Source organism: Pseudonaja textilis, chromosome 3, assembly GCF_049901715.1.
Source record: "Pseudonaja textilis isolate UNSWEBS1 chromosome 3, rPseTex1.2, whole genome shotgun sequence".
NCBI lineage: Eukaryota > Metazoa > Chordata > Lepidosauria > Squamata > Elapidae > Pseudonaja > Pseudonaja textilis.
This window is the reverse complement of record NC_141992.1, coordinates 137167809-137188745: the sequence shown is the minus strand read 5'-3', so window position 1 is coordinate 137188745 and position 20937 is coordinate 137167809. Positions and strand designations below refer to the sequence as shown.

At 38.3% G+C, this 20937-nt stretch overlaps 1 protein-coding gene across 1 annotated transcript in view; it reads left to right on the top strand.

The window, feature by feature from the left end:
• The first annotated feature begins 1346 nt into the window (after positions 1–1346).
• Positions 1347–20937, top strand: part of JARID2 (jumonji and AT-rich interaction domain containing 2) — a 226212-nt gene continuing 206621 nt past the window's right edge. The window contains exon 1 of the mRNA XM_026699555.2: positions 1347–2673. Within this exon, the coding sequence (XP_026555340.2) occupies positions 2629–2673 (45 nt within the window). The 5' untranslated portion in view covers positions 1347–2628. The remainder of the gene's footprint in view (positions 2674–20937) is intronic.

Below are 20937 nucleotides of genomic sequence, written 5' to 3'. Positions count from 1 at the left end.
CACTAAATTCTGTTGCATGTATTAAAATATCTTTGCTTTCAAAAACCCTGCTATTTATTTATTTTTAACCAGAGTCTGCTGTTATTCAACATGTTAAATCTGGCAATATAACAGAGAAAACGCTTACGAGAAGTTACATGTAAGTAACCTCATTATAATATGCCCTTTCCCACCAGTCTGGCTGGTGCTATATATACAGGCTAAAAGTAATCTGGTGCAGCCATTCCCCCCCCTCTTCCAGTATTAGAGAAAGGACAGGGTGGAGGGAAATGACCTTAAAATACCTTGGAGACATGTTAAGCAAGTTTCCCGACAAACCAGGCTCACTGTCCTGAAGTGACACTGGCTGGAAAGCAGAGCAGGACTGCTTAGCAACCAACAAGAAGTATTTTTGGCCCAGCTTACAATTTACCTACATTATTTTTCTATAGACCCCTATCGTTATGGTTAACAAAACCAATGAATCTATGCTTTTTCAAAGGGAAAAAAAAAAGGCGAATCTAAGAGACGCTCCTCCTGTCCTGTCCTGTATCTTCTCTTATGAACAGGTTTCTCTCCCACCAAGTCATTTCCTTCAACCCCCTCTCTTCTTGCTCCAATTATACGCTTGATCCCAGGAGCTCCTACTTGAGAGCAAGTGCCCTTGAATGGGGGGGGGGGGAGACAAAGCTTAGTTCCCAGTAAATAATATGTATATTCGGGTTTAAAAAATTCCCACTACGGTCCCGTCTAAAATTGGAAACGCATCCCAGCCCTGAGGGAATCTTCCTCCTTGCTCCCTCCTCATAAGAATGAGGTAAATGGGAGACCTTTTTCCATTGGCACCATGTTTGCCCTTGGTTTCTTTCCATTCAGCGGTAATAGAAAGATCTCTCTCTAATCTATCATCCATGCCAGTGAGGACCCCCGCCCTTTTCCCACAGCCACAGGTAATGTCAACACCCCCAATCTCCTGCAAACGGGAGGCTCCGCTCTGCTGCCCCCCTTTTTTTCCTTCGCCAAAGAGGATCCTGTTTTCCGGAAACGCAGATAAACAGCGGTAGGCACAAAACACGGCCCGACTCCTCTCTCCCGCACTCTCCCCATCCCACCCCACCACCCACCACCCCCAGCTGAAGCGATGAGCCATCGCTGCCGCAAACGCACGAACGCTCACCGCGCAGAGCGAACGCGCTGACAAGGCTGGCGCAAAAAAAAAAAAAAAAGCCGCCTCCGCTGAAGCCCAGGATGGCAAATTCGCCCCCCCCCCCCCCGCTTTCACCCAAGGGGCGGGGCAGGTGGAAGAAAGGTGCCTCGAGGACAATCCCAGCGTCCAATCAGAGCGCCGCTCCTGCAGCTGCGCGCCTTGTGCAGCTTGGGAGCTGTAGTTTCATTGTAAGCCATTTTGTCTCAAGGCTGGCTGCAACTTTCCCAGAGAGCAAGGACGATTTTTCTCAAGCCACGGCGCACGGAGCTGCTTCTTTCTCTTCTTGCCTGCTGCATGCGAGGCTGAGTCGCAGGGTAGAGCCCGCTCGCTCGCCTCCTTTTTTTGAGCTCAGAGAATAACGGGAGATGTAGCCGGACGAAGCTGCGTTTTGCTCGCCAGGCAAGGGGGGGGAGGGCAAGGGAGGACAATTAAAGAGCTTTGCAGACACAGAAAAGAGAAGAGCTGGCGACAGAGCGTGTCGTTGGACGCAGGGATTGTCCTCAAATTCTTTCGCCAGGATTCCTCGCTGGCCTCCGGGAACTGGACTTGGTGCCTCCGGCTGGGGCAGCCACCAGGAGTGCGTGTGCCGGGGCGAAAAGAGATTAAGGCTGCCCTGGTTTCCTTAAGCTGCAGCTGCACCGGGATCCCTTTGGCTTGGAGCTGCGGGGATGCATAGAGAGTGATCTCTCTCTCTCTCTCTCTCCTTTTGCGGCTGGTATCACGTTAAAGAATTGAGGCTAAGCCCTAAGTCCTTCTTTACCCTCTTTCCTACCCCTCCCCCGCTCCGGTTTGTCTGCTCGTCTGCCTGTCTCTTCTTCATAACATAATATTTTTGAAGGAATTGGGCCACTTAAAGTTGCTGATGGAAAGCCGTCCTGATTAGTTGTCTCTCGTGTTTGTCTCGGTGTATATCTGTGTGTGGGAACTGAAGAAGAGACGACTCATACAATCAATGTGTGCAGCCTTCGCGGCTGCTCGAGTTGTCTGCTGCAGCACTTGAAACGTGACTTCCAACATTACAAAAAAAAATATCCCCTTTTAATCCTTCCCCCCTCCCATCCTTTTCAAGATGTAAACTACATCTCGGACACTACAGGCCTACAGATCGCTTTGGTGGCTTGAAACAGAGAAAAGGGGGACAGCAAGGGTGTCTTTTTGTGTATAGGGTGTAAAATTTCCATTATGAATGTTTCTCTAAGGTGATTTTTTTGGTGGTGGTGGTTTGCTTTGGATTTGGCTTTTTTCCCCCTTCTGTTCGACCTCCAACCTATTTTGGATTTATTGCACGGAGAATTGCATTGTGTGCGAAGAAAATCGGATTACAAGAAAACCACAATAAAGAAAAACAAACAAACAAAAAGGATTCCCCCCCTCAAAATTGGTTGCGGCTTTTAATTCATGAAGCAATTGTCCCCATTTGCAATCAGAATCCGGATATCAGAATGAGCAAAGAAAGACCCAAGAGGAATATAATTCAAAAGAAATATGTAAGTGGTTGTACCGTACCGTTTATCTCTTTGGTTTCTGGAAATGTCCGTGAATGTCAAGTTAACGATGGCTTTAAAGAATGCCTAGAAATGTTGGCTATTCCATTCGTTGGGAATGGAAGTGAATTTCAAAAGCTCTTTTATTTGAAAAAAGCTGGTTTGGAAATCAGATTCGGTCGCGATACATGTATTGATCTCATATTACACAGTCATAATTGAGTTTTAAAAGATGAAAGACACGGGGCTGGGGGGGGTGCTATTGATAATGCAGCTAAACTGCTTTTTCAAGCAGATTTCACTTTGTATGCAAATACTTCCATCGTTGTAATGTATGTAGGGGTTTGAGGGGGCATCTTACCTGTACGACGATGGAGTAAATTTGAAATTCAATGTATAGTTTCGGGGAGTTTAATGTTTAATCTATCAACTAACCTGTATGGATCGTTTGCTTTACTGGGTTTGCAGTTGAAACTAAACCAGTTGGGCATCATGTTATGAGAAATGTGCTTGCAAGGCCTGGTAGCCGTGGTGGTGTTGGTAGCAAAAATGGCTCTGCATTTGACTGATTTTTATGCTTCTAGAGAAATACCTTTAATAGTAAAAATGGTATATTAAAAATCGAAAACGTATGATCTTACAACCAGACAGAAATTGTTATGGTGTTGTTTGTCTTTTGCTCCATGTAAGATTTGATTGGGATGGCAAATTAACCAAGTTTGTAGCAACAGAGTAGATTAAACTAAAATACTGTAGACCTATTTTTTTTTTTAAAAAAAGACTGAAAATATTGAATAAAAATAGGCAGGTGTTCAACGAAACTGTTATAACTGACACAAAGTTGTATTCTCTTGTGAGACCTCTGTGTTAGGAATGGGGCTGGATCATTTTCTAAACCCTTCCTCTTTGTTTTCAATAAACACTTCATAAAGTCATCGTAGACTATTTTAGCAGTTTGGAAACGAATTTGGGAGAAAGAGAGGCCAGCTCAATAAAAGGGAATTTCAATCTCCCCCCCCCCATCACATTCTGAATTAAAAATAGGACCGCATTGCAGAGGCATTGAGATTCCGAAGTATGATACTTGAAAGTATTTTGTCAAGAGAAGTGTTTATGTAGAAAATCTATTAAACATGCTGGCTGCGCATGTTTCCCATGTACTGAAACAAAGCAGAAAGGGGGTGGGGAATCTGGAGCGTTAAAATACACACACACACACAAAACGGCAAAAACCTGTCTTAAGCTATTCTACGCCTGCACGAGTGAACAATGCAACTCTGCTCACGCAGTTTACTGGGGGTGTATGTGTGTGAAGGGGTGTCTCTCTCTTCTTGCGTGATTCCGGATCTCTGACGGAGGAGTAAAACATCTTCGGTGTTCATACAAGTTCCTCAAGTTGAAAGAAAATATATGCGGTGGAGGGGGGAGGCAGGTTGCGAGAAGGGATGAGAAGAGGTGGCCTCTTTTCTGCCATTGCGGTGACTGGCGATCACAAGTATGGCTGCTGTTTTGGACCCTCCTGCCGCTTTGCAACTTAACTACGTGCGGTGGTTTTAATGCATCCTACAACACAGCGCCAGCAACAGGTTAAAGCGGAATGTCAACGCGAGTTCCTTGGTTCCAGGCCACATTTAGTCGGGGCCAAGTTTTTGTTGATCTTCTGACGTCACAAAGGGAAGGGCCTGGCTGCCCGCGATGGAATCTTAGTCTCAAATTCCAAGTCTCCGCCCACTCTTCTGTGACGTCACAATCCGAGGCGGGTTGTGTAGACTGGGCGCTGCGTGTATATGAGAAACGGGCTAGGAAGGGGGCTCTACCTGTTTGGAAAAGGAAGCCTGGTATCGATTAGGCCTCTAGCCAGGCGGACAGGTGTAGCAAGTATTTGCATAGCTCTGGGGCTTCCTTCCAGCTCTTGGCGCCCTCGCCTTCCCACGAGGGAATAGTGGCGCCCTTCTGCTGTCTGACCTGCTCAGGTTAAACTGCTTCCTCTTTTGCAGACACCTTCCCCGTGAAAGGAAGTATTTTTTCCTGAAGGAAGAGGATCGCTTTTCTGTATGCCCCAGTTGTTTTACAATAACATAGTCGACCCATTTCCTCCCCCCCATACCCCTGTCCTTGCATATAAAGTGTGTTCTGGTACTTAAAAATGAGCTCCCTCCCCCCTCTGCACTAGGGGTTATATGATCCACTCAGTTTAACTGTGGGCTTTTTGTGTGTGTTATGTGTAGCACAATGGAACATTTGGGATGGGTTGGCATCGTTCACTAGGCTGAAACGAGAACAGATCATCCTGATTAGAGAAATAAGGTTGGTGTAAGTAATTGCTAAGAGTTGACACAGATCTGATGCCTCCTTATGTCGCCACAAAGAAGAGAAATTTGTAATACATTTTAATTGTAGTCAAATATATTGTCTGAAGTTTAATGAGGTATATTTGGATCCAAAGGATGGCCACACCTATTAATTATGTTCTGTTTTCTTGTATGGCTTTGGCCTCAATTGAAGCTTCCTCTTCAGTAATTTGTTTTGTTCTGATTTCATCTTTTCACAAATGCTTAATATTTTGTTCAAAATTATAAAACCACAATTGCCCTGAAAATGGCTGTTTTAAGTCAAAAGAAATAGTGTTTGTTAAGAGCAGTTGGAGGAAGCTTTTATTCATCTAGAAGGAATGGCTGAGGAATTTGATGTCAGAAGTACTCCGAGAACATATTGTCCACATATGATTGGACTTATATGTAAAGTAGATTGCAACCCTGCCTATAAAATGTCATAATGTTCTTGTGTAACCAGTTTGCAAATTGAGCATATGCAGTCATCTGGTTACTCTCAGTGGAAGAATTTAGTGATGGGGAAAATTAATGTTTGTAGAATTAATGTATTGTTTTTGTTGCTGGCTGGCTTGTACTTTATACTGTGAAGTTGATATCAAGTATAGGTTTGAAACTGAAAATATGATATATTGGGGACTAATAATGTTGTGAGATTATGCTAGAATATACTTAAGTTATTTTATCAAATGAAAACTCATGTTTCCTGCTGATGTAGAAATTGGAAAGCACAGCTATGCAGAGAATGCCACAACTCATCCAGCATCTTTGAAAGTTATATAATTCCCGTTTTTGATGTTAGTATGCATTTTAAGTGGAATTGTAGTTATTACCACAAACACAGATAGTGGTCTTGTTCTAAATAGTTGGGAATTATATTGATCTATAAAGTTGCTTGGAGTTTGTGTGATATTTTATATATCTTAATAAACAGTGCTGTAAGCTGTTCCTATATTTTGTAATAGGGTGGCATAACTGAAATAATATTTGGGGAGAGAATCTCTATTCAAATATGATCTTTGAATATCATATAATATCGTCCCCCATTGAAGCGTCCTCAAGGAGGAAATTTGATTAAAGTGAAATTCAAGTATCAGAAAGTCTGTATTAACATAACTTGCACACTATCATGTATACAACAAGCATTCATTTTTCCCTAATTAAAAAGTTCATCATGTGGCCCCTAAGTTGTTTTGGAACATATTTTTGAGGGAGCTAGGCTATATTCTTCAGTCATTTAATCTTTGGCTGAATAGAATGGTTTTGGGGTTGGCATCTGAGCTATTTGTTTAAATCTGTTCAAGCTTATTTCATATATTGTGGAATAAAATCTGTGGTGGGGTAGAGAGACTGTACTAATTGTGTAACCATGTTCACTTTATCACAATTCACATTTATATAATTACATTAATTTTTTTCCCTTAAGGATTCTTAAAAGCTGTGTCTGGGGGCTAAAATTCAACAGCTCACCCTGTAAAGGAACTGAGCCTCAGGAATATAACTGTTTCATGGATCCACAGCTTTCTGGGAATTGCTGTAACTTTCCCAATACAAATCAAAGGTTGGGTGCATACATTTCTTAAGGATTATGTTAAATGATTTGACTAGGAGAGCCTGAATTCAAATTTAAATTTTTTAAGTGGTCTTGCAGCAATTATACTTTTTCCATTTAACTCAGTCTCTTTCATAATATTGAGGATAAAATGGGATTAAACTCGATACTAGTCAAAGAATATACACATAAAAAACAAATAATTTCAGGAACATGTCATAAAACTTATCTCTATGATGGATTGAATAACAAATTTAAATATTAGCCATATTTGATATGCTAAACAATTATTTGAAAAGTATATAATTAATATTTAATTGATGCCTAAGAGGAAGCCTCTAATAAAGGGAAGATTAGTAATAGTCACTTTTTTTTCCCTAATGAAATTGTCCAGGGCTTATGTCTCTGCAATGGTAAAACATGCACTGCATATGATCAAAACTTTTTCATAATTCCATGATAATTTCCAGTTACATTTTCGGTAACTGTGGATATACTGTACATATAATCAAATATCCAAAATTTGGTGAATTTTAATATTCTCCAAAGAATTTTGTAAATCCTCAAAAAGAATTTCTGTACCACTAATGGTAACTTAAAGTATAACCAACCATGCTCAATGGGACGTAGTTTAGAAACTTTAGATGAATTTGAAATACCAATCTCTTTTTTATATCTCACTAGAGTTATATAGAATTTAGAGATTTAAGATTAAAAAACAATTTTCTTGGGAACTCTACATTTCTTGGGAACTCTACATTTTCTTGGGAACTCATCCTTTAAATGAGGGTGTTCTGGGGAAGTTTGGCAGTTTCTAGAAGCATGTTTCATGAACCAGAACTAAAAGGATTCCCAAATCACTGAGTTTTACATTTGTTATGTGTGAAGGACAATGTTACATAAACATTGACCATTCAGTTTAACATAGGTATCAGCTCCTGATTCTGCTGAAGGAAACGATAACAGAGGAAGATGGCAAATTGCTATCAGAGGACAATAAATTCATGAGTGTGAAAATCCTATCATCTTGATCATTTTTAATCTAACCTAGTCCCCAGATAACTATCACAGTTATGTGGATAGCAATTGAATGATGGATTACAAGGATCAGAAAAGGTTAACGAGTTCATTTAGTCCTCTAAACACATGCTTTTTATATATTTCTGTATGTGGCATAAGAAATGGCTTGTGGCGTTGGTGTTTTGTTGGTGTGGGAAAAAAAACTAGTGAGGAATGCATAGGGATTTATGTCAGGGTCTGCCAGTTAGTGCTGTTAGCAACTGCATGTCACTCTTGCCTGTTGGGAAGGTTGAAGGGCCGATTGCATTTAGGCTGGTGCTGCGTCTCTGTTTGGGATTTCTGATTTTCCCAAGAGAGCATGGCCCTCGGTTTATATCACATCCTGGTGAAGTTGTGACTTTGCTCGGGAGAGTAATTGAAGCCTTTGAAATTGCTGCTATTTCTTATGCATCTCTGATGCAAGCTTAGTTGCACGGATGCATGAGAAATATTTTTCAGAGATGACTTAATTCTCAAGTGTCCCTTTTCTCAGCTCAGGGATAAGAAACAACTTACTACCTTTGCAGTTCTGGTAGAGAATATTATAAGGAAGTGAAAGATGCTTGGGTGTTTTTTCCTTAACTATTAGCTCTGCAGTATAGTGTGGTTCCAATAAAGAAACTAGTATACAGTCCCATACAAGAGACTTTAGAAATGGGAAAGTTTAACTTGATTTCATGATTTCCTTATGAAACTCTGGGAAAGCTAATAGTTCCTGGCCTTTAGTTATCTGAAAATTATCTATAATACAAGGGCAAGCATTGCCACACACAGCCAGGTCCATAAATTGTGACAGTAACATCATGAGTAAGACAAAGAGAGCCATTAGTTTGACCAAGAACTTGACTAAAATTTGTTAAGAGCTGTTCAGAATTTTATATATCTAAAATTTAAAAGCTAGTCTATGTATATTTTGTTTATCTCATATATTTAGTTTCATTTATTTATTTGTTATATATTTCTAACCTGTTTTCCATATAGGAGATCCACGTGCTGCATAAAGCATTTTTGTTGCTTTTCCCACAACATTAACCCTGTGAGGTAGGCTTGGCTGACTAAAGTCACAGTGCAAATTTAATTGCTATAGATAACATTGTATCCTGGTTTATTAGTGTTGCATAACCGGGAGAGAAAGCTATGCTTTATCTTGAAGCAAAAGCAAACAAAATGGCTCTTTATATCTCCTGACATAGTTTGGAAAGTAAGGAAGATGACTTTGATGAAGATAATGCAGAAGTTGTTGCTTAGGCAAAAGGGACTGAAGTCCAGATCAGCCAGATAAGGGCGCATGAAGATACTTCCCTAATTCACTGAGCCATAAGAGGGAGGGGGAAGTGCAGCACAATTAGTTGCAAGGTTATGTTATTGTAGCCAGTCTCAACAAAAGTAGTTTCAGCCTTGTGTTGGAATTAATTTCAGGGTCTGATCTAGCTAGAGCAGGGCTGTCAAACTCCTGGCCTGTGGGCTGGATGCATCATGTGCTGGCCACGTCTGGTTTAGTGAAGGGGGGAAAAGTCCCAATACGTCATGTGACACCACCATGATGATGTGAGTTTGACATCCCTGACCTAGAGAGTTCCATGGAAATTAGAGAATGTGTAATAGAGCTTCAATCTTTATTGACTTTCATATACATACAGGTTCCAGCAAATGCCCAAACAAGAGTTTCTGAAGGGTGCTAGATGGGAAAAAGCTATTATCAAGTAATGGTGTGGTCCACACTTATTATATACTCCTGCAGCATGGCAATTTGATAAGGTGCTGTTCTTTGTGGATGTTAACAATGACAAAATCCTTAATTTTGCATCTAGAGTTGAAATTGTAAGCATGCCAAACTAAATGGATTTATAAAATGGCTCACTACCTTGGAAATTCTCAAAATATCAAGAAATGTCTCCATGATGGCAGGTGAAGATGCTATGTCTCAGTGTATTGGCCTTTGGTTATGTTTCCCAAATATACTGGATTTTAACCAGTGGTGGGATTTAATTTTTTTTACTACCGGTTCTGTGGGCGTGGCTTGGTGGGCATGGCAGGGGAAGGATACTGTAAAATCTCCAGTCAGAGGTGGTATTTGCCGGTTCTCTGAACTCAAAATTTCCGCTACTGGTTCTCCAGAACTGGTCAGAACCTCCTGAATACCACCTCTGATTTTAACCCAGGATCTTCTGAATATTAAATGAAAATATTTCTTTCTTCCAAAGCGTTTTAGATCCTGTAGATTAGATTTCTGAGATTTAAATATCCCCAAATGTGATTTTTCTATACATTTCTAGTATCATTTTCCACTGCTTATTATTACTTTAGTTCTTATTATGTGCATCCTGTATGTTAACATATGTATATGAAAAACAGATTGTAGGACTGGATAGGCTGTGATCTGACACTGAAGGTTGACTATAAATAAAATAGATAGAATCTCAATAAACCTTGCAGGCATTCTAACATAATGTAAACTTTTAAAATGTATTTAAAGATGTGCAGTTCATACTTAATCATGCTTATTTGGAAGTAAACTCTACTGTTTTTACTGAAATTTAGACATCTAATCATCTGATTAAAAATAAACTCAGCTTACATCTTCTAATTTACAAAGATAGTTTTTCCCCATTCTGTTTTTTTTTTAAATAATTAGAAGTTCAAACATGAACTTAATTTTTTGTCTGGAGCTTTGAGAATGGTAGGCATTTGCTAGCAATTCCTGCTTGTGATGAAAATAAAAATTGAATGAAAATCATCTGCATTCTATTTAGCTATAGATTTCATGAGTGCTTTAAATGCACTTAAGTGTACGTGTTTTGCCTAAGAATATTATTTTGTAGGGTTATACGTTTGTGGAAGAGTTGGACAATTTGGAACTTAAATCTATTAAGAGATTGACAGTTATAATAAAGATTTTTATATATTTGGTTCTGAGTTACATCATTTATTGAGTTTGGCTCTGGAAGTATAGGCTTTGTGCTAAGAAGAATAGCAAACAACCCTGGGGCATGTGCCAAGACAATTAACTTTGTTGAACTATGGTTGATGAAAAAAAAAAGGATGCTGATATTTGTATCAGGAAATTTGTGTTATGTTTTGCTAAAAAGTCTGACTCAGATAAGTGGTCCATTCCGATGGTTTTGAAAATGGTTTAACAGATCCATGACTTGTTAACTATGTTTTTGTTTGGCTAATAATTACAACAATTGATATGAAATCTTAATTGGGGAATGTACATTGTATTTTTTATCTGAAGATTATTTTTCAGAATTTATATTCAGAGTCGTCTGAAGATTATTTTTCTCTTTGGAAGTCTAATGATTTGTTATAAACATGGTTTATTGCAGAAACCACAATTTTGAGTTCACACATTGAATTAAGTCATAATCCATGTTTTATAAATCATAATGGTATGCTGCCAAACCAAAATCTAAGTCTGTTAAAATGGCTTTTGTGATCCAGAAGTTGTGTTCTAACAACACTCAAGGCTAAAAGACTCAACTTAATTAGCATGTGTGTTGCAACATTTTACCTTTTGTTTTATATGGCTCCTTAAAATTTGTGGTTAACTATGCCATCCAGTTCCACAATGGATATATGGAATATCAGAAAAACAGAATTAAGAATTCTCCTCAAGATTTATGATAGCTTACAGTTCGTGATTTGTGCAAAACCTAAATGAGGATTTAACTCCATTGTCACTGAGGAGCCCTTTCTGCCTGCCCTATTCTTTCCAGCAGAAAGGGCCCACCTGAGCTTGCTTTTACAAATACCTATTTTATCAATGGTACAGGAAATCATGCAAACACAACTGAAATATGGACTAAGTTCTTATTTAATGATTTACAGTGTAGACCTAAGGTTACAACAGTAAATCATAGTGCGTGTTGTGAATGAGGCTTCTGGATTGATGCTGCAAAAATCCAGATGAACGTTAGTTGGTATCAGAGAAGTCCAGAAGACTCCAGCTCTTTCTTGCCTCTCAGTGGTCATCTGTAATGTTACAGTCCAGAGCTAGTAGCCCTAGTATTGAAATAAGTTGTGTTGAAATTAGCAGAATTTACTTACAAGTGATTCAAGAAGGGACTATTGTTTCAACTGATTATACTAAACGATGGGCTTTTTTCTTTTTTGCCTGCTAGTGACTTTCAGCATGTATGAATGTATCTATGTGGTGTTGGACAAAATCTTGAGAGAAAGGGAGGGAGGGAGGGAGGGAGCAAGACTATCATTTTTAACCTAGGCATTGTTGGAAAATATTGAAAAAGGGAGATGGGGGGAGCGGGGAGGGGGGGAGAGAGAGAGAAAATGAAAGACCAAATGTTGCCTGATTAAATTCTAATACAAAGGAGAGCTTGCTTTCCTTTGGGGATATCTTAATAGGACGTCAACATGGGTAATGTTAGCTGAACTTTGTGGGATAGAAAAACAGGCTTAAACCAAGATTTAACAAGATTTGTCTTGTGGAATCTGTTTAATGCAATAATAATAAACCATAGTCTTTCATTCATCATCCTACAGAGATTAATAAATAGCAGAAACATGTTAAATGCAAATGAGTTTAGTGCACAGTGTGATACCAGCAGGAGAATCAGTAACTTAGGATCTGAGACATAGATGAAGTCTTCGCTTGCAAATGTAGGTTTAAATCCTGATAGAGTTCAAAGACTATAGAAAACACAATAAAACAAATGGATTTTTTGAAAGACAACATGATTGTGTAAACCTCACTTTTATCATGGTAGCATTTCTCTTGGAAGAATGATACATACTTGTTCTGGGACTTTTAAAGCCCTTGATGACACTGAGGGCTGTTTTCAAAATTCAAGGAATCTTCCAAACATGGCTTTTGATAAAAAGAAAAAATGGAACCCATATTGGCGATACAGAAGCACTTGGATTCATAGCTGATATTCTTTGAAAGTATAGAATGAAATACCATAGTTTTTGGACTATAAGATGCTCTGGACCATAAGACACAACTAGGTTTAGAGAAGGAAAACAAGGGGAAAAAAGTTTTTGGCCTCCACGCGTCCCGTTTTCTGCTCCCCGCCCCCCAGAATCACTATGCAGGCCAAAAACAGGCCCATTTTTGGCCTCCCAAAGTCTCCCGTTTTTGCCCTCCCTGGCGTCCAGAAGCACTATGCAGGCAAAACCGGGCCCATTTTTGGCCTTGGAGGCCTCTGTGGGTCCCGTTTTACCCTCCCAGGGAGGCTGAAACAAGTGCTTTTGGATGCCTGCAGAATGCTTCTGGACGTTGGGGAGGGCAAAAATGGGATAGGCAGAGGGTTTGGGAGGCCCATATTCACTCTATAAGACACCGCAGACATTTCCACCCACTTTTTTTGGGGGGGGGGGAGTGCATCTTATAATCCCAAAAATACAGCAACTAAATACATTGAAATAGCTTTAATATTTTACCTTTTATTCAATCAAACCGACCAAACCTTTTCAACTGTATTTCTTTACTAAAAAGGAACAGAAATATATTTTTCTGATTTAATTAAACTCTTCAACCCAAAAACATTTTCTCTAATCTTTATCATACTGTAATATGTAAGTTGGTATAATTGGTGTGCCTGTATCTCTCTAAGGAAGATAAAACTGTTGTGACAAGGCACAATAGGTTGTTTATTTTTTTTTATCAATGAACTGAATAGAGGCAGAAATATTTTCTTTTCAGTTGCTTCAGAAGTTTTAAAAAAGAAGCCAATGTCTTTGGCTTATTTGGCACTGTTTCAGCTTACACCTTTTCTGTGTGCATAATATATCAAGTGACTCATTTCATATACAAGCCAGCTTGGGTGTTTCCTTACCTATTATGTAATTAGCTGTTTTTCTCCTTGCATTTTAATATTTTACACTGCCCCTCTACATTGTTAGTTTTATAGGAGGTGCAATGGAGATATTCAGATCTTCCCCCTTTTATTTACTTATTCAATAGAGGATTAGTACAATTACTATGTTAAGCCATAATGGAGTTAATTTTAGTTTTGATGTAATTTGTGAACATATCCTCTGGCTGTGTTTGTATATTGCAATAAACCTAAAATCTCCAGTATGGTGTCCAGATGTGCTAATTTGCTTGCAGATCCCCTCCTCTAAGTTGCTATATAATACTGAACTTTTCTATATACTTTAAAAAAAAAACTTCATTAAAATATTGAGAAGGTAGCATAATACAAAACAGAATGTCAGTCTCCAGCGTAATTTTTATTTAAAAGCTATCTTTATATTCCCAATGGTTCTAAAGGTTATTAAAAAAATAAAAAAAGGGCAGTGGTAGATTGCAGCTGCTTTCTTTCAAAATCTGTCCATTTGATGAATAAGAGAGAGAGAAAGGAAGAGCTGCAGAAATTCATAGATAATCAGTTTCACAAAACATTTATTACCGTGAGTCACTTTATGAGAGCACCCATGATGTGTACTCACATCTCAAACAGGTTAAGAGTCCTTTCAATAAGTTGTAGTTTAACCATTAAATTGAATAAACTACTGGTTGTATAAAGATATAACATTAAATCATGGCTCTAAACCATAATTGTTTCATTCATGTTTCATATTAAGCCCTAAACAGATAAACTATTGTATGATTCATAATCTCACATCAAGCAGTCAGTGAGATCAGAGAAGTACATACTTTTGGATGTCCAATTGGATAAGCTGACTATCATATGCCTGAGAGCTTCCCAAAAAATATTAAACAGGACATTGTTTGCACTGGTCTACATCACTCCTGACTACGTCAATATACATTCCTCCAGATGTTTTCATTTATAGGCCATTAGTCATGCAATCTGGAGCTATTTGGATTTATAGGTCAGAATGTCTAGGTGCAAGGACTAAATGAAAATGTTGGTGTGTTCGTCTAGAGCATCTTTATAACCTTGTGTGGGAAGATGGTCAGCTATCTGGATAGAACATTCTGCTTCATCCAGCATCCGACCCCTTCTTCTGCAAAGATTTTTCTTGCATTAATTTCTGTTTTGTTGGAGTTCATGTGGATTAAGGATGACAGGGATGAATAAGATATTCTCTCATCCAAATATAGGCTTCTTTCAATTGTGTACAAAAATCCATGGAAAACTAAAGAGACTCTACTGTAAAGGACTAATGGAAATATATATTGATTGGAACGTTCAACAGGGTTGATACTGTAGTGAGTGATTTTTATCCCATTATCCTTTGAGAGAGACTTGTCCAGCTTGCTGCTTTTCCGATGTGTTGAAATACATTTTCCTTCTCCTCCAGCAAATATTAGCTATTTTGCTGTCTAGCATATCTGGAGGACATTGGGAGTAGTTTAGGAAAACCAAATTATTTCTGAGATAAAAATACTAATGGAACACCTAAGACAATTAAATATTCCTTGATGAAAAAGAAAACTTAAAATGTCTGTCCTATTAGGAATTCTGTTCTGTATCCTGACCATAATCCATAGTTTATTGGTTACTTAAAAGTAGATCCAAATTACAAAGTTTTCTTAGATGTGGGATTAAACTTCCTTCCATCTGCCACAGGCTTCCCCTATTACAGCTCTTTCTTGTCCTCTCTGCACCTACCCCACCCCAATCTCAAAAAAGAAAAACCTTGCTGAGCAATGACATACCTTTGGGGACCTATCTGCGTTATTAATAAAATAACCTTTTATTTGTGCACACATACTGACCCAAGCTTTTCCTTCAGGCTAGGGGAGACCCAGTAGGGGACCTGTAGTGACCAGTAGTCGATAGCATTTCTCTTGTGCACGCTCAGCTCCCTCCCTTACATGCTTTTATTTCTATTCAGTGTTTTAATTTTAAAAAAATAAGCAGGAAGTTACATGCTGCACAGCAGATATTGCCCTAAAGCATAATCTGCATTTCCAGCAGCCATTGGCACAAAGTGCCTCTTGGTGCCAGAGATCCCCAAGGCATTTGGGGGAAGTAAAAAATAGTCAATGGCTGCTGTTCAGTATTCTGTTTTGAATTGTGATCACCTGCTCAGAATAAAAGACAACAGAAGCTGAGACAATAAAGAGGATCCTGAGAGGTTAGAGAAGGTGATGGGGATCAACCAGATACCTTTCTAACGTTATTTTGTGATGGTCTGTCCCCAACAATGGCATCCATTTGTGAGAATACCAATATTATGCTTTCAGAATTGCAAATAGGCCCATCAGCCTGAACATAAATAAATTTACAGATCCCATGGCTAGTTTTACACATATAACACATCTCTCCACACACATATGCACAAAAGGCAGAATCATAAAGGGGTTTTGTTACATTAGGAGGGCTACAGAGTTATCTCCCATCTTGGAATAATTTAGCACATTCTTCAGTAATGTTTATTAGAAAATAGAGCCCAATGAACAAAATGAGAGTTGCTTTTGGACATAGGATTGCTCTCTCGGGGCATTTTTCTTGCTTGAGAAAAATTCATATTGAATTATTCAAATATTCATTTGTATCAAGTGTGAATTTAATGTGCATCGTAACTGAAAAATACTAAGACCATCTGACATATGAAGCAATTAGAAACTATTATGCACTGAATCCCCATTTTCAGCAGATACCTTTAATATCAGTCGCATAGAGAGAAAATAAGAAAGAAATCTCTCTCTTATAAAGAGCTAATATGGTCAAATAAATAAGCAAGCTCTCCTTTGAAGCTGACGACTGGCTTCCAGAATTGCTTCTAGTTTAATATCCCAACAAATGCAATATATCAGAGGTATGTGAAGGTGTTTAGTAATGTTCCTTCTGGTCTTTGGCCTCTAAGTTGTCATATAGATTATTAGTTTGGAAGAAGAATGGGATCAGAAGGGCACTGCTGATAGACTCGGTGCCTGACTAACAATAAAAGTATCAACCTAAAACAAGGTCTCTTTGCTACCTGTATAGGGCTCAGCTGAACTTTGGTCTGAGATTTTTTTTTAAGGAAACAGCCTATTTAGATTTTATGAGTCTGACTTGGAATACTTAATTTCATCATAGAGTAATTTGTTTGGGCTGATTCTTTAGATGCTTTCAAACTGATTACGTATTAATAATGATATATATATATATACGTTTTGCTAGTATACCAATGTTTTCTTAGTTATTCTGTACTAAAATTAATTTGAACAATGCTTAATCTTGTAGCAGTACTTTTGGGCAGTCTAAGCACGATTTTATTAATGTGAACACTGAAGCCTCAGTTCAGTCTTGGAAAACCTAAAAGCCCACTGTATATTAAATATACATGTGTGTAACCAAAAAAAAAAAGGACAGCTGCTTCCTCCGAGGAAAAGCAGTTACGAGAGGGGATGTTTGGCCGTTGAGATGTGGCCTGTGGGAGGAAGGATGAGGTGTTTATCCCTTTCCTTCCAGATATGTTGGGGTTTTCTTACAGGTGTTGGTATATACTATGGGGTTCTTTTAAACAGTTAATTATAGCTCCTCTCCATAAAGCCCATTGATGTCCTTAGAAATCCATGGAACCAATATATTTTCCTCTACCTCTTCACAATAATAGGTGGATTTCTTGAGATTTGGTATACTAGAGCACAGAGAAGACAATGCTTCTAATATTGATGGCTTGGCTAGAAACTTTGATTACTAAAACCCTTAAAAAAAAAAACACGAATGCATTTTGTCAGGATTGCTTTTAAACCAACTGTCAGCTCTTTCATTTCCATACATACCAAAAGAAAAAAAAAATCTTCTTCCTGTGTTCCTTTCAGCTTGGTTTTTATTTTTGTCAGAAGCAGAAAAGCACGAGTGACCTGTTAGAAGGTCAGAAGCAGTCCAGTGCCTGAGTGACCTGTTAGAAGGAGCTGTTCTTTGGATTAGATTTCCTTCCCCTCAGTAATATTAAAAGTATATTATTTTCAAGTATCTTCCTACAAAACGTAAGCTCAAAACAAATTGACTATAAAAAGCTAACTGTAGTGGGGTGTATAATATAGTGTTTTGCAGTTGATGAATTTACTGAAATAATTTGATTTGCCTTTCCTTCCATTTCCAAATATCCATATGTGAAATTTGCAATCAGTTCAGGTGTATGTCTGTCTTTATGTGGATTTGCATGCTTATAGGAGCTAATTTTCTAAGAGGTGTTCTCCCTCCCCTCTCCTCCCTACCTCCATATCCCTCCCTCCCTCCCCCCACCCTCCCTCCCTTCCCCCACTCCCTCTCTCTTCCTCTCTCCCTTTTTCAATATTTTCCAACAATGCCTAGGTTAACAATGATAATCTTGCTGTATTGTGAAGAAAAAAAGGTGGCTTCTGTTCCAGCTGGGTTTTAGACTTAATTCATTGCTCTGTGGTGGGATCACCGCAGCTGCCATAGGGTCTTTATAAATGGAAAAAAGCTGTCAGTGTTTGTTTTATCCAATGTACACGCAATGAGGCTAAGCTGAGGAATCCATTCCAACATGCTGTGTACATACTGTAGGCATCATTTTATAGTATTATTGTTACAGTGTGAATTTTAAAATAGAGTGTCTTGAAGTGGGAGAGAGAATAAGCTTGGAGCCTGGAATATGACTACTTGAGTAGCTTCCATTCTGTGAGGAGTTTAGGATTCCCACTTGCCATAAACTATTTTTTAATGGCTGTCAGCAGGTAGACAATTACCTCAGAAGCTACTTAAAATAGTAGTTACAGGGCACTTGCAGTGAGATAAGAATTTCCTTTAGTCTTTAGCTGTATATTGCCTGATTTTTATCAGCTTTTTTTTTCATTTGAAAGTCACTAAAAATATCTGTCACTGCTACAGGGTTTCTAAACTCTTGTGGTTTTTTTTTCCTCTTTGCCTCCAAATAATCTTAGAGATGATAGTTCTGAGAATCATAAATCTGTAAATTGTAATATATTTATTTAGAAACATTAAGGTTACCTAAAAAGGAACTGTGAAAATGAATGCGGTTTTGAAACCAATTTGAATTGTTAGCATAGCTCAGCTTTGCTTTCCCTCATGTTTTGTCACTATAGCCCTAGAAGTACAGGCCAACATAGCCAAAGGATACTATGGATCCTAAATGTCCACTGTAGTTGATAAAGTAGAGGAAAAGGGGAAACAATATGCTCCTGGAATAGTTAATGAATCAGTCCTGTGCCTAATTAGATGAAAATCAGATTTTGCTTCCCCAAAGTGCACTCCCTTGTAAGCCGATTTACACAGATGATGGGTAAAAACCAGACAGAGTCTACAATTCTATCAAGGTTTGTTAAGAGGGTTGGTTTAGTTCCTAGATTTGCTAGCTAGACCCAGGATATCATAGATGTATTGTCCTTGATTGAACAAAGCAACAGTTTTCCCCAAAAGGCTAATTTCATTGACCACCAGTACTTAGAGGAAAGGTTTTCTGTGAAAGATCTAAACAGGAGGCTCAAGTGACCTTCCTCCAGATGTCCTCTGAGAGAGATGACTGCAGCTCAAGGCCAGACCTGGGTTATTCCTCAGTAGGGTCACATCCATGATTTATCCTTTAAAAAAAATCATCATTGTCTGAAATTCTTAACTGTTATAAAGGAAAAGGGTAAAATTTGACAGGTATGAGATTGTCAATTGGAAAATAAGCTTCAGATGCTATAAATCATTTTCTCAGGATGCAATTCAAATTGGTAAAATACATCTAAGCCTATAGTGAGTTTGCTGAAATCAGTGCTTTATTCATTTTTTGATGATGTTGGATTCCTTTAAAGTTTTCATTTTAAAATCTATTGAAATATGTGGAATTTATTTATTTAATTTATTGATCACCCATTTTACCACTGGGTAACTTTGGGTAGTTTACAGTATTAAAAAGATAAAAGTTTACAAAACCTGTACAAAAGGGAACTAAATAAGATAAATACTAAACTAAAAAGATAAAAAAAGATGCAGTGGCATCTTTGGCTCAGTGACTAAGATGCTGAGCTTGTTGACAAGAAAGGTGGGCAGTTCGAATCCCTAGCAGTGTGTAATAGAGTGAGCGACCGTTACTTGTCCCAGCTTCTGCCAACCTAACAGTTTGAAAGCATGTACAAATGCAAGTAGAAAAATAGGGATCACTTTGGTGGGAAGGTAACAGCATTCCATGTGCCTTCGTGTTTAGTCATTCCAGCCACATGACTACGGAGACATCTTTGGACAGTGCTGGCTCTTCAGCTTTGTAACAGAGATGAGCATCACCCCCCAGAGCCAGAAACAACTAGCACATATGTGCGAGGGGAACCTTTACCTTAAAAAGATAAATACTTGACTGTAATGTTGATTGTTGTGCCTACTCAGTTTTCTATGTCTGCTTAGGTCTCAATAAATTTAGTAGTACTTCTGTATCAAGATAATTAAACTTTTAATTTGAGGTGGAAGTTTAACATCATTTGAGTTGGAATTGGTAAAACATTTTCAGCTTTTATATCAGAGAAGTATATTTCTGTATGAATCTTGATATAACAGAAGGTGACAAATTATTTGATTTCAGACTAATAAAAAATGTGCTTTTTTCCCCTTAGGTTGCCTTTGGGCGAACTAGATCAAGGCTCTCTTTTGTGTTTGTGTTTAAGTCAAGATAGAGGTTTCTGTATTTCTAACTTTTTAAAAATAGGAAATGGCACGTAATATGTAAGGCCTTTGACTACTTTAAACTATTTTAAATGGGTTTTTAAAGTAAGAGAGGCAAATAGTTGTGGAACCACAGGGCAAGCCTGTTCTATATTATAATGCACATTGAGATATTTAATAGGCAAAAACCCTAGTAAGTCAAAATAATGATCACTTCCCATGTATCTGTTGCCCAAGATGGCAGTTTGCTTACTTCTGTGGCTACAGTCCTTTTTTTCCATGTGTCTGTGCACACATGTAAATTTTATTTATTGTAATATTAATACTCTGAAAGCAGTTGTGATGTACAGCTCAGCCAGATTTTGGAGGGAATTTTTTAACCAGGAAATCGGGTTCAACCAAAAAGTCATGTTTTTTTTTTTTTTTTACCTAGCTCTGACTTACATGTCAGCTTAGATAGGATTTCTCCCCCACCATTGAGAATTGAACAATTCACTTTGGAATTACCTTGGGGGCATCTTCTTTTGGATAAGTGGGTGGGGACAAATGCAGCTGATTGTGGTTTCCTCTCAGGAGTAATACTTGTTCCTTAGCTTAGGGGAAGATTGGCCTCCAGAGCTTCGGCTATATTGGATCGATTCAAGGGCAACCTCAGGCAATTTAGTGGTATAATGGTATAGTATTATACTGTCCAATCAACGTTAGCTTTAAAAATATAGTTTAATATATTTAAAGATATAGTTAATTCTATCATTACACATGTGCCTCTGTCCCGCGTTATTTTGTTCCTGATTTAAGAATTAAAAATAGCTGTTTACATTAACCCCAAATA